The sequence below is a fragment of the Aspergillus caelatus genome (assembly GCF_009193585.1).
Source record: "Aspergillus caelatus strain CBS 763.97 unplaced genomic scaffold BDV27scaffold_179, whole genome shotgun sequence".
NCBI classification, from domain to species: Eukaryota; Fungi; Ascomycota; class Eurotiomycetes; order Eurotiales; family Aspergillaceae; genus Aspergillus; species Aspergillus caelatus.
Genome location: NW_022475442.1, coordinates 41,317 through 54,227, shown reverse-complemented (window position 1 = coordinate 54,227; position 12,911 = coordinate 41,317). Strand labels below are relative to the sequence as shown.

Sequence of the window (12,911 nt, the reverse complement as noted above, 5' to 3'; positions counted from 1 at the left end):
AAAAAAAAGGCAAAATGAGCACCATGGCAAACTCGCAAAGGCATATCCTATCTAAAAACCACGGTATCTTCAAAAGCTCTATTTGAATTAATAGGGAACTATATACACAGTAGATATTCACCATTGCTTGATGGACTTCCCTCACAACCAGGATGACCCGATCATGCGAAAACCAACAGCTCTGTACAATATTTCAAATGAACAATGCTCACAGTGCAAAACACCTAATCGTATCCCATCATTATGTCGAAACAGCGAACCAAACAACAATGTAATAAACCGATGATGTCACCCGCCTAGAGGACATAACGCCCGAGCTTGAAATAACAGACCGCAAAAAGGAAAATTAAGGGAAAGGGAGGGAAATAACGGGGAAATAAAGGAAGAAAAGAGAGAAAGTGAGTATCTAAACTCCAAGATCCAACGCGCGCTGCGCATAGCGGGTCTTCACAAACTCAATACCACTCGATAATCCTTGCCAAATGCCTGGAACATAGCTTCGAGCCCAGGCGCAGATAACCAGAACCAGAAGGGGAATCTAAGAGCAGTCAGTAACGGCGAGACTCGAAATAGTACGGAAATATGCGCTAGCAGGCCGACTTACCCAAATAAAATACAGGTTGCGATCGCTACCAAGACCCTTCATCCTCTGTGCTTGCTGTTCCCGGAGATGCTTTTGCTGCTCGCGAGAGATCACCCTTTTGCCAATGCGGATATCCTTAAGATGCTCATTTTCCTGGTTCACAGTGACTGTGCGAGATGTGCTGGGTTGCGCACTGGCTTGTGCCTCGAAATGTTGATCCAAAACTGCATCTGTAGCGGCTTGTAACATGCTCGATTTCTTCATACGGGCCACATTTTCGTCACCCTGATCATCCTGTTGAGGGTACAGTTCTTCGTAGGACGGCAGCTCCGTGGTATTGGGGGCAGAATTGCCTGTTAGCATGTCCCACCAGCCTTCCTTAGCCGACCGCGCGGTGGAAGGCCTGTGTGGAACAAGGTTGGTAATGCGACGCATCATCGGGTGCGCTTGATAGTCAGGCAAAGCCGGCATTGGCGGCAATGCGGGAAGATTAGGGAACGCATTAGCCACGCTTTGCTGGAACTGATTGATCTGGGTCTGTAACTGATTCCGCCAAGCGACAAGGGCGGCCGGCGGAGAGAATGGTCGCACGTCCTCAGGCGCCGAAGCTTGTTCGACATTAGGGAGCGGTGCCGGCACATCGTGATGCATGCTTGACCGCCGTGACACTGTAAATTCGACGTCATCACTGTCATCGTCATCGAGATCATCCGAGTCGTCGATGGCTTCATCGAACGAACCCGAGGAAGACTCCCACAGCGAATGAAGGGAGGCAGAGCTACTGTGTCTGCGTCGCGACGATGCCAATGACCCAACGCTTCGTGAGCGGCGATGCTGCGCTGGAACCAAAGCAGCTTGATGAGCGGGTAGGGTGGAAGCAATGTCAGCGGGAGTAAAACCGCGAATGCTACGGGTATTGACATTAGCACCAGCCAGACGGAGCCTGTTGACGATGTGGGCATGGCCGTTCAAGGCGGCCAGGTGCATGGGCGTATTCCCGGTGTTGTCCTGCACGTCTGGATTGGCACCTCTAGCAAGCAGTCCCGCAACGAACCGTGTCAGCCCCAAGGATGCTGCAAAGTGAAGGAGGGTCTGGCCCGTGGCGCAGCGGGAATTGTACTTCGGCGGGCGGGGGCTATCGTCGAGATCGACAAATTCGAGGTAGGTCAACATCTTGGAATCCATGTCACCTAATTTACCCTGTGACTCTAATCCGGGCACTTGCCGCTGATGGCCACCGCCCGAGCCCCCTTGGAAGTCCTTTTGCAGACCGAAAACGGATTTGGGGTCGCTACCCATGATTTGCTGAGCAGTTTGGAAGGCATCCGCTTGGCTGCCAAGTTTCTGTCCGAGTATACCCAGAGCGAGTCGATACATTTGTAGCTCCCGGTCATCCACATAACGGAAAAACTGTTGCTGTTTCGGCATCAGAGGTTGAGGCGTCTGCACCTGACCAAACGTGGGATGCTCATGCTTGAAGACGACTGCAACCAGTCCAGGCTGGAGTGCAGGTGGGGTCAAGCAGTTGAGACATTTGTCACCCCAAAAGGTCGTGGTTGTAGCCAGGGTGTCGCCGAAGACAACTTCCATGCCGGGATAAAACCCACTTCCCAAGAGCGTCACTTCGGTTCCTCCCGTAATGGAGCCCTCGGCTGGAACTAACTTGTGAATGACGGAAGGCAACCGGTTTCCAGCATTCGTGAGAGGAGGCCACATTGGGGTTGACGTATTGGGGCCCAATGGAAGATTAAGGTTTTGCTCTTGGAAGTTGTTCCGCGTAGAGGGCCCGGGGGTTCCAGGACGGCTTGGTTGAGCGGAATTTGGTGCCGACATCAATTGTTGTTGAATAAAACTATCCAGGCTTTGCTGCTGTGAGGTAGGGTTGAAGAAAGGATTGCTGTCGCCACTACTAGGAGTCGGAGGACTGTTCGGGAATTGACCAGACATGGCTGATGCTGTCACGAAAGGCCTTTCAACAGGCGAGGCAAATCCGCGCGGTGCGGAGAACGGCGAATCGTTGTTAAGGGCTGGAGTGCCAGAGACGGCGGTGGATGATTGCGCGTTGTCCAGTTTTGTCATGGTTAGCTCGGATGGAAGTCTTCCAGAATTACTGTGTTTACGTCTCTTGCTCATCGGGCCTTGGAAGTCGTTCGGTGACGTTTGACGTGAAAGACTGCGTGACGTAGACGAGGTTGTGCCATGCGTGGAATTCTGGGGCACTGCAAAAGACCCTGAGTTCAGTTGATACTGCGTATTGAACCTCTGCTGGAGCCCTTGCAGATCTGTGGCAGACGATGGCTGCGATGAACTAGACGATTTTCCATTGTCGAGGACTGGACCGGACGGGAACACACCAACACCCGGCAACTGCGTTCCATCAGGTAAAGAGGGCGAAGGGCCGGGTGCCGGAGGAGCAGGAGGGGCATGGGTTTTGTGATCATCTGTGATCATGATTGAATTCGTTATCGCCTGGGCAATAACATTGTCCTTATAATCCGTGATTGTGAAGATGACCCTAGAAAGGATAGTTAGTCATAGATCTGATAAATAACATGGGCTTCGCTTACTGAAATCCCAGCTTCTCATTTTGATGTCTGCAGTAGCATGCAATTCGCATGGGTAGCTCTACCTGCATGGCCCCCGCAGGGACGGCTGGGTTCGGGATGTCACCATAATTGGGCATGGCATTCTTAGAAGGCTCAGTCCAATCCTTGATCTCATTAGTGTTGAACACAATGACCCTCTTTTCTTCATCTTTCTGGAAGAGCTCATCCTCCTCTGGTTTCCTCTGCTTCTTACGAAAAGCTCGCTTCCGTTCCCGCTGTATGCATCCAGAGCAAATCTTAACCTCTCCACCGTCTAAAGGTTTATCATCTTCCTGTACGTCATCGACAGGATGAGGGCTCGAGCTGGAGGAACGGTAGCGCGGTTCTCCTCTTGCTCGCGCAAATGCCTTCTTCAGCTTTTCCTGATCTTGCATTGCACTCGTACAAACAAGACTTGTGTGCAGCTCTAGGGTGTCCAGAGCGCGGTCAGCCGACGCTGGCGCAAGGAATTTCGGCTTGGAGATGGTGTGACTTGGCAAGCGAAGTTTCTTCACGCCGGTGGGCAACGGGAATAGAGTTAACCTGATGGGAATCTGTGTCTCTACACGCGACTTGAGAGATGTAGGATGAACGGTCAGAACATGACGCTGCGTTGTTTCCGACTTCGTGTTGCTTTGCGGAGGGGATGGTGCGAAGTTGAGGCCGAAGTTGGTAAAGTTGTTTGGAACAAAGTTCAAGTTGGAGTTCAAGGGCGAGCTGGCGTTCATATTGATACCCCCGAAGCTCTCCTCTAGGAGCGAAGAAGGTGACCGGCCAGCCCATTGGTTCATGGGTGACTTGCCTTGACTGGGTAAACCGGAGACTGCGAAAGGAGAGGGTTCTTTAGTGTTGTGGCGGAGGTACGGTGATCCCGTCGAGTGAAACTGCTAGAAAACTTTAGCAAAGGTGCCCTGTTATGGTATCGTGATTAAAAGATCTTACCGGAGAGGCGGATCGTTTTGACGCCGATGTACTGCGGAACTGTGTTCTCAAGCTCTTCTGCGATGTCGGCTGCGGAGTAGATTCAATCTTCAAGGGGCTAGGGCTACTAGCGGCACTTTCAAAATCAAAAGCTGCATCCATGGCCTTGTTACTCGACTCCAAATCTGGGAAAGCACCATCCATGCTGCCTATGGAAGAAGGGTCAAACCCAAACAGCGACTCTTCTTTGACTGAGCCTAAATCATGGCCGAGCCAATCCTCTGACGTGTACCCGAATGGCATGATATGACTTTCGCTCTGAATCGCCGATGCAGATGAGGCTACTGAAGCGTTCCGAAGATGATCCCGAGGTGACTCCGACGAGGAACTGCGGCTTGAGGCTTCTGGGGACTCCGCCGGGGAATCTGGTTTCACAAGATTTGGCTGTCGTAATGTATCTTGATCTTGGTATGGCCGCTTAAGGGACAAATCCGAAGGCGACAAACACACAGACCCCGATTCGGTGACGGTGCGCGACGAGGTGGAATGGGCGAAGAGATCGTCGAAATCCCGGCCAGCGTTTTCAGACGACATCTGCAATCGCGCAGAGTCAAGGAAGTCTAGATTGGTATCTTGGTATGGGTTATCCATCTCGTTATCAACGACGATCGGATCCAAGGCAGGAAAAGTGGGTGAAGACGCAGCCTCCGCCGGTCCCATCCTCGAATCCCGTCAGGAATTGCAAGTAGAAAACCAAGAGCTGGAGGTCTGTCGGTGGCCTCGATAGTCTCTTGGTATGATCCCACTCCCCAGGACGAATCCCTTCAGGTAACAATTTCGTTCGGGCAAATAGGTACAAAGAAGGGAGGCGATAAATGATCAATCGATTTAACACTAATTTCACACACGCGCGCTGTTCAACCTCTTCCACTACCGACAACTTTTATCCATCTAAGCGAATTGCAAAGCGGTCCGTGGTCACCGAGTTGGCAATACGGATTGTTAACTTCCTGTGGGCGAAAGTGTTGACGGTGAGATGGGGCGTAAAGAGCGGAGACGGAGGCGCGGCGCTTTCGTAAAGGGGAAAGTGAGAGTGGGAAAACCAGACCGACTCTGGAGCGGCGAGTGTCCGAGGGGCGGTAGATATCGGAGGGCAATAATACAGATAACAGTGTTTCTGCAAAGACCCAGCGCTGGAGTAGGAGATCTGGACGAAGATCCAGCGCAGAGACCCAAGGTAAGTGCACGGGGAGATGGGTACAGGGAGGGCCAGATGGCTGGTGTTATCGTGAATCAGAGTCTGTCCCGGGAACAAATGACAACTTCGCGGTGAGCCGGGCGGGTTGAGTGCCGCTAAACCCCTTTAGACGATCAGCCACACATGTCCGCCCAAAGGTCAATTAGGTTGCCAGATTTTGGTTGGCTGTCAGGGCTAGGATTAGGTAACTCCTTAGTAAGCTTTACCAGGAAATGAATGCCTCAGTCATGACTCAGGTTATCCTTTCGTTGCCCCAGGAATTACAAATAGGTAACGATGATATACTCCATTGGCAGGTCTTCACACATTAGATACCTTAACCTCAAAGCGTGAATTTATTTAAAATGTCTCAAAACACAAAGATAAATGCCAATACAGAAAGCATGGGCCTCCACCCACGAATGTCTCCTTTGTTTGGCGACGGGAAGAAATTAACCGCTCATTTGGCAGATATATATTGCTAAGAATGCCGACATCGCGCTATATAATCTCAAGACTTTCCCCGCATACGAACCATTTTAGCAAGTTATACTATCTAGGCAACCTTCAGAAAACTTGTTCTCGCGGGGTCAAGTCGACAAGAGTTAAGTAACAAGTGTCGTAGATCGCTTCTGCGCAGCGAATAACATAACTAGTACTGCAACTAGTTGTGCTATTACCACCCGGATAACATTTCCAGAGTAGACTGTCCCTGTAACAACACTGATGACAAAGGCATGTGTATGCAGAGTAACTGTGACTAGCATACTTTCATCATATCAGGGTTGACATCATCAGAAGCAAACACGAGCGTCGTTCGTTGGCAAATCATGATTTGTATATCACCTCGGCAAGAGATGCATCTCTCTACAGGAGCTGAGGTTTGGCTTCTGATACCCCGTAGAGTCCGTACACAGTGATGACAGAGCCACCTGCTTACTCAGGATGATCTTCGCCCCCCTTTACCTACCCAGAATACTCAAGTCATCGACATTACATATTACGCATGCATGTTATATAATGAGTCATTTGTCGAGTTCATTCATCATACTCTTATCAACGCAAACAGATCCCTGCTGTACATGAACGGGGCAGTTTGTGTTCTGTTTGTCGTATATCTCCTTATCCATCAGACCTTCAGTTATATCTTTCCGCGCGGCGAGTTAGATGCTCTCAGAGCTTTCAGTGTACGAATGACGGCACTAGATTATATGGTTATGGCCAGTTTCGCATCGATTCCATCCTAACTTGTCTGGGGTAGCGCAGGGGTTATAGGTTTCTCCGAGGCTGTGTAATGGTGTGACCGAGCCTTTGAATCAACGTCGTGGAAGAGTATCTCGAGGTAAGTCTGGACTACGAGCGTGAGGCTAGGGTTGAAGGAAGAAGAGGAGAGAGAGAGAGGAAGAAGAAAAAGAAGAATTAAGAAAAGGAGGAAACAAGCGCGTAGAAGTAGCAATAATAGTACTATTTTCTAGTGTCGAGTGGCCACTCCCCTAAGTCAATTATTGTATAACACCGGGGCGTCACCAGGTATCTCTCAATTCCGTTTGAGGAGAAGCAAAAAAACTCAGGCCAAGGAGGGGATGCCGAGGAGAAGAGAAAAGGTAGATATATCGGTTTGGTAAGGAGTCCACAACGAAATTTGAGGATGCTGTTAACGACTGCATAAAATAAGTACGAGATGTCCCCGAAGATAAGCCGGCCAAGGCTCATGGACTAATCCATATAACCAAGTCCTTTATAACTCAGGAGTTTGAGATTGACGGCTTAACGGGTAGTTTGAATGCACAGCCAGTCTCTGTAATCCCGCACATGCCGCGGATCAGGAACTCGGACGAGGGCACCAGAATCAGACATCTCAGTATTCTCGGTCGTGAGGTGTTTCACCCTATGCATTCCGGTCCCACTCCATATATTAACAGCGTCCAGACCACAAGACCGTGTCCAGCGGCATTCTTGATAAGACCAAGCCAATAATACGAGAATGGCACACGGAAGCGAAGAAAATGTCCGTTTTAAATAGAGTAAAGACTTGATTTAGCCTTTTAGGTTGTGTCAATTCCGGAGTTCACTGGATAGCCCTAATTAGAAAAATTAGAGGTAACTGACTCGGCGGTGATCCGTGCCGGAAAAATGGACCTGTCCTGTCCATAGTGGTATACTAATTGAAACTATATATAATTATTGCCAAGGATTGATGAATTGGCCCCTGCGATTTAATTTATACACTTCCTAATCCAGCAGCCAGGCGCGTAGTACTTCGAAACCTTGCATTCGGTGGCAATGTGGTGACTGGCATGGTGCCATGCCCAAGTAATTAGGGAGTATAGGGGGTAGGAATTAGTTATTCTTACTCCTTCCATCAGTGCGGCAACATATTTATCTATCGCAGTCCACGTGGTGGGAACAACGTGATTAAGAAGGAGCCGGAGACTTTACTCTTGAAACGGCCTGGTTAGTACTAGTAGACGTCAAATATCAAGAGATCATCATTGAGACTCTTTACGAACATTAAAAGGCACGGCATAACACGTGGGGAAAAAAAGCCCTAAATGCCGAACGAACAGTAAGTGCCCGAATGGCAAATAGAATCTCTTGGTAGTGTCACGTCCATAATTATTCCGCATGGCATAGTAGAGTTTGAGTATAGGTATAGAGGAGCAGGAAATTGCATCTCGTCATACGAAGGGGGGAACTTAATTCTTGGCATTCCAGAGACCAAGTGAAAATCCCGAAGTTGAAACCTAGACTGTCAGAGGCAAGCGCCTAGGGGAGTCTGAGGAGGCCCCACGCCTCCACTCACGGCCCAGCCGCCCAGTCGGTAGCAAACCGTTAGGGTAAACGCCCGAACCCTACATTGTCTGTCTCCATTACCTGGTATGGGTGACACTAGCTCCCAAATAGTCAATGTTCCTGGCGGAGCGTCTCGCCCTTGGACGCTAAAATTCCTTGGGCATTGGTGGACCTGCAGGCAAGTGCTTGTCTTTCATCAATCTCAGACTCTTTCACAGCACTATCGCTATCGAGGTGAATCTCCTCCTATCGGAAAATTAGACCGGTAGTGGAGCTGGGTGCTGGACTTAATCTATGTGTAGCAGAGCTATCGACAATGAACCTTCATTAATTTCGAAGCAGTCTGGTCTGAGCGTTAGCCCAGTCTCGACATCTTGAAGACTATGACAGACGGCATTATAAAAGCAGTCATTTCGCGATGATGGTTAATGTATTCTTCTCTTCCTCATCAGCTTTACATTCCTTTCTTTCTTTAGGGTCTTGGAACCTGCCATTCTCTTCCTTTTCTTACACTGTCTTCATTGATTGAAGACCATTCTTTTCATCCCTTCCCACTTCGGTCCTTTCAAACCACGAGAAGCGCTGCGCGTTGATCAGTTCAAAAACTTCACATATCAAAATGTCTATCGCTAAGATTGCTGGTGTCGTCCTCGGCTCGGCCGCTTTGGTCGCCGGTCACGGTTACGTCTCTGGTGCTGTCGTTGACGGACAGTACTACTCTGGATATGACATGTCCTACCACTACATGTCCGACCCCCCCAAGGTCATTGGATGGTCAACCGATGCCACCGACCTCGGATTCGTTGACGGTAGCTCATATGCCGATGCCGACATTATCTGCCACAAGAACGCCAAGAACGGCGCTATCTCTGCTGAGATCGCTGCTGGCAAGCAGGTCGAGCTGCAGTGGACTGACTGGCCCGAGAGTCACAAGGGTCCTGTCATCACCTACCTCGCCAACTGCAACGGTGACTGCGCCACCGTCGACAAGACCCAGCTCGAGTTCTTCAAGATCGATGAGAAGGGCCTCATCAGCGGCAGTGACAACACTTGGGCCTCCGACAACCTGATCTCCAGCAACAACAGCTGGACCGTGACCATCCCCAGCAGCATTGCTGCCGGCAACTATGTTATGCGTCACGAAATCATTGCCCTTCACTCCGCTGGCAACAAGGATGGCGCTCAGAACTACCCCCAGTGTCTCAACTTCAAGGTCACCGGCGGTGGTAGCGACAAGCCCGAGGGTACCCTTGGTACTGCTCTCTACAAGGACACCGACCCTGGTATCCTGGTCAACATCTACCAGACCCTGTCCTCCTACACCATCCCCGGCCCTGCTCTCTACTCTGGCGGCTCTTCTGGCGGCTCCTCCGGCTCCTCCGGCAGCTCCAGCGCCGCTCCCTCCGCTACCGCCAGTGCTTCTGCTTCTGCCACTGCTGCTCCTGTCCAGACTAGCACCGCCACTGCTTACCAGACCTCCACTGCTGTTGCCAGCGTCACTGTCACTGGCTCTGCTCCCGCTCAGACCCACGTCCAGGCCACCAGCTCTTCGGCTGCTGCTTCCACTCCCACCGCTAGCTCTGGCGCCAGCTCTGGCTCTGGCTCCAGCTCCAGCTCCGGCGACCTGACCGACTACTTCAACTCTCTGAGCGCTGACGAGCTCTTGAACGTTATCAAGCAGACTCTCTCTTGGCTCGTCACCGACAAGATCCACGCTCGTGACATCTCTGCATAGATTTGTCACCGTGAAGTGGTTTCGGACCGAATAGACATTCTTTAGACTTTATATTCGATCTTTCCACCGTTGAACTACTATTTTGCCTTGATGAGGATCCGGAATCCAAATTTGTGTAACTAGGAAAAAAATTTATACATTGCACTATTACAGTTGAACGTTTAAGGTGTAGGTCAGCAGATCTTGTAAAAGATCAAAATACTTAGTAGATGAGCCACATTCATTTTGGTTTTTCATCTTTATTTTTGTTCCACTAGCAGATCCTGTTACGCAAAATGTTAAAATCATTCCCGTGTAAGTCTTCGATAGAACTTCCCTGCCTTTTGTTACAGACGATGGTCATGTATTTGAGCAGTGCTAACTTGATCTGTTCGGTAATTTATCGACTGGTGATCACTCGTAAACTTCATTATCAAATTACGTCCTCTAGTTAAGCCTGCAGGTCTCACCTCCATATGGCGACATCATTGTAGCAATAAAAGCGTTGCAAGCCTGGGGATTCACCAGAATTTAATGGACGTCGAGTCGCCCTTTGAAGCGGTGTGTTCATAGGGCAAAAAGCGACAGGTGATTGCCGATGAATGGGGAATAGCGGCCGATTGTTATTGCGGGACAAACAATTGCATGGTTCTGTCATTTAATTCTTTACCACCAGCTCTTCCTCTCAAGCCCTGGCCGACGGTCGCATTTGCTATAGTGCATGGTATCGGCCAAAATATACTTGTTTTTGTTGTATTTCTCAACCGTTCCCTTCTCATAATTCTCCACCATGTTTAAGAAAAAGCCTACGGTGAGTACCCCTCCCCCGCATTGCTTCGCCGAAGCCTGTCTACAGCTCTGCCATGAACGGCGCAAGAAATTTCAGAGGAAATATGAGGCTGAACAGCAAGTAGATCAAAAATCTATCGCCCTTACGGTCTTCTGACCGTCGAAAAATCGCCGATCAAATAATCAGCGACTATAAGATCGAAATCCCTTCCAGCGCGCCTGCCGGCGAAGACTCGACAGCGTCCAACCCCGCGCCGAACCTTACATCTATTCGGAATGCCCTCCTTCCCGATAACTCGTTGTCAGCACGCTTTACAACAACTGCAGGTCCCCAGCTTCGAGAGGTACAGGGCACCGTATACGTGGGGTCACATCCAGGAGGGGAGGAACGCATCCTATGGTTCAAGCTCGAACATGGACCCGGCGCTGATGGCCGTCTCTACCCCACAGTCTATACCTTATGGAATAATCCCAACCTAGTACCGTTGTTATACACCCCGGAGATGGTCATGCGCAAACTACACGGAGGAGCAGACCTGATGACCCCAGGTCTCGCGAACGAGCCGCCCTTCCCCAAGCGTGCGGTTGAGGGGGCTGTAGTTGCGGTCGCTAGCTTGGATCGACACACCGTGCCGCTTTTCGTTGGAGTATGCGAGATCGATGTCTCGGCTTTAGGGGAGGTACAAGGTACTAAGGGCCATGCGGTTCGAGGTCTACATTGGGAGGGCGATGAGTTATGGGCCTGGAGCTCGTCGTCGCGTCCCGGTCAACCAGCGCCGGAGTATCTGCCGGGCTGGGATGAGGAAGAGATGGAAGGTGACGAGGAGGTAGAAGAAATCAAAGAAAAGGTTGACGAGCTGACCCTGGACGAGGGCGAAAACCCTCAAGCGCCGGGTAACCAAGAGCCAGCTGGATCTGCAGAAGCACCGCTTGACGAACCAGCTCCGGTAGAGGAAAAGGAGCCGTCGACGAAAGGTAGGTCCTAATCAAACTCCACTTCACCTTCTCAGATGGCTAATGTTGCACAGAAATCGACGAAGCCTTCACGAAGGCCTTTATCTACTCCTTGTATAAGCTTAAGCAGGACAACCCATCTGCTCCCAATCACGGATTGTCCCTTCCCGTCCAGCCCTCTTTCTTGATCTCGAATATGATTACACCCTACCTCCCGATCTTCTCCGCGCAGCAAGCCCAATATTATCAAATCAAGAAAACCAGCTGGAAGAATGTCAAGAAGTTCATCAAGTATCTTGATAAGCAACAACTTGTCAAGTCCAAGGATCGGAGTGGCCAAGAGACTATTATCCTAGATGTGGACTTCAATGACCGCCTCGTCGAGCAGTTTGTCCCGTACCGGCTTCCCTCCAAATTTGCCCTTGAGAATGCTAAGAAGCCTGCCGCGTCGGCGAACAAGAAGCCCGAAGCCACGGGCGGTGATCCTGCTGTTGGCCAAACGCTCACAGTTCAGACACTGTATCGACCCACGCAGAAGCTGACCCCGACAATATTCCCAGCCTTGTCCAGCACCAACCCTCAGAACTACTACAAATACTCCGATGTGTCCAATCATCTCGACCAGTACCTCCAATCTCAAGACCCTCCCATCATCGACAAGCTGAACCGCCGCATCATTTCCCTCAACCCCTTCCTCGCCAACACCATCTTCACCACCTCTTCCTCCGAGGACAAGAGTACGATTGCACGGAGAAAGACGACCCGTGATGGACTTCTGAAACGCATTGTGGAAGACAACAGCCTGATGACCGCACACTACGCCATTCTCCGAGCGGGACAGACTCTAGCAGACGTGAAGCCCAAACCCGGCGCGGCCCCGAAGGTAACGGTGATTCTGGAGCGCCGCACGGGCTCGAAGACCGTCACCAAGGTGTCAAACCTGGAGGTTTTCGGCATCATCCCCAGTCTACTGGCTGAGGAGCTCCAGAAGAAGTGTGCCAGTAGCACGAGCGTAGCACAGGCCAACGGCGCTCCAAAAGGTGTCATGGAGGTGCTTGTACAGGGCGATCAGCGACGCGCATTGGAAACGGCCCTTGTGCGACGAGGTCTGAGGACGCAATGGATCGACGTGGTGGACAAGACCAAGAAGAAGAAATAGTTAGACACTGCTATATTGATATGACTTCATGATACCGATTGGAATAACAATCTACCATTTCTTTCACAGGACAACATATCCTACATAATAGTAATAGTAACTCAAACTTCGATCAAAACAATTAATCCAAAAATGAATGAAAGTCTTAGACTAGATCCGTCCCCAAACCGGACTAC

At 50.4% G+C, this 12,911-nt stretch overlaps 3 protein-coding genes across 3 annotated transcripts; 2 read left to right on the top strand and 1 right to left on the bottom strand.

Moving 5' to 3' along the window:
* Nucleotides 1-64: 64 nt before the first annotated feature.
* BDV27DRAFT_133282 (putative membrane-tethered transcription factor (SPT23)) lies at nt 65-5,357 on the bottom strand. The gene is made up of 4 exons (XM_032068055.1): nt 4,111-5,357; nt 3,151-4,055; nt 605-3,098; nt 65-538 (listed from the first exon to the last, which is right to left on the bottom strand). The coding sequence occupies exons 1-4, from the start codon at nt 4,807-4,809 to the stop codon at nt 407-409; spliced, it is 4,230 nt and encodes a 1,409-aa protein (XP_031924374.1). The 5' UTR covers nt 4,810-5,357; the 3' UTR covers nt 65-406.
* A 2,977-nt stretch (nt 5,358-8,334) lies between these two features.
* On the top strand, nt 8,335-10,009 carry BDV27DRAFT_133278 (lytic polysaccharide monooxygenase auxiliary activity family 9 protein). The gene has a single exon (XM_032068054.1). The coding sequence runs from the start codon at nt 8,739-8,741 to the stop codon at nt 9,852-9,854; it is 1,116 nt and encodes a 371-aa protein (XP_031924373.1). The 5' UTR covers nt 8,335-8,738; the 3' UTR covers nt 9,855-10,009.
* A 508-nt stretch (nt 10,010-10,517) lies between these two features.
* Nucleotides 10,518-12,801, top strand: BDV27DRAFT_133277 (putative RNA binding protein Ligatin/Tma64). The gene is made up of 3 exons (XM_032068053.1): nt 10,518-10,644; nt 10,748-11,597; nt 11,651-12,801. The coding sequence occupies exons 1-3, from the start codon at nt 10,624-10,626 to the stop codon at nt 12,733-12,735; spliced, it is 1,956 nt and encodes a 651-aa protein (XP_031924372.1). The 5' UTR covers nt 10,518-10,623; the 3' UTR covers nt 12,736-12,801.
* Nucleotides 12,802-12,911: the final 110 nt, after the last annotated feature.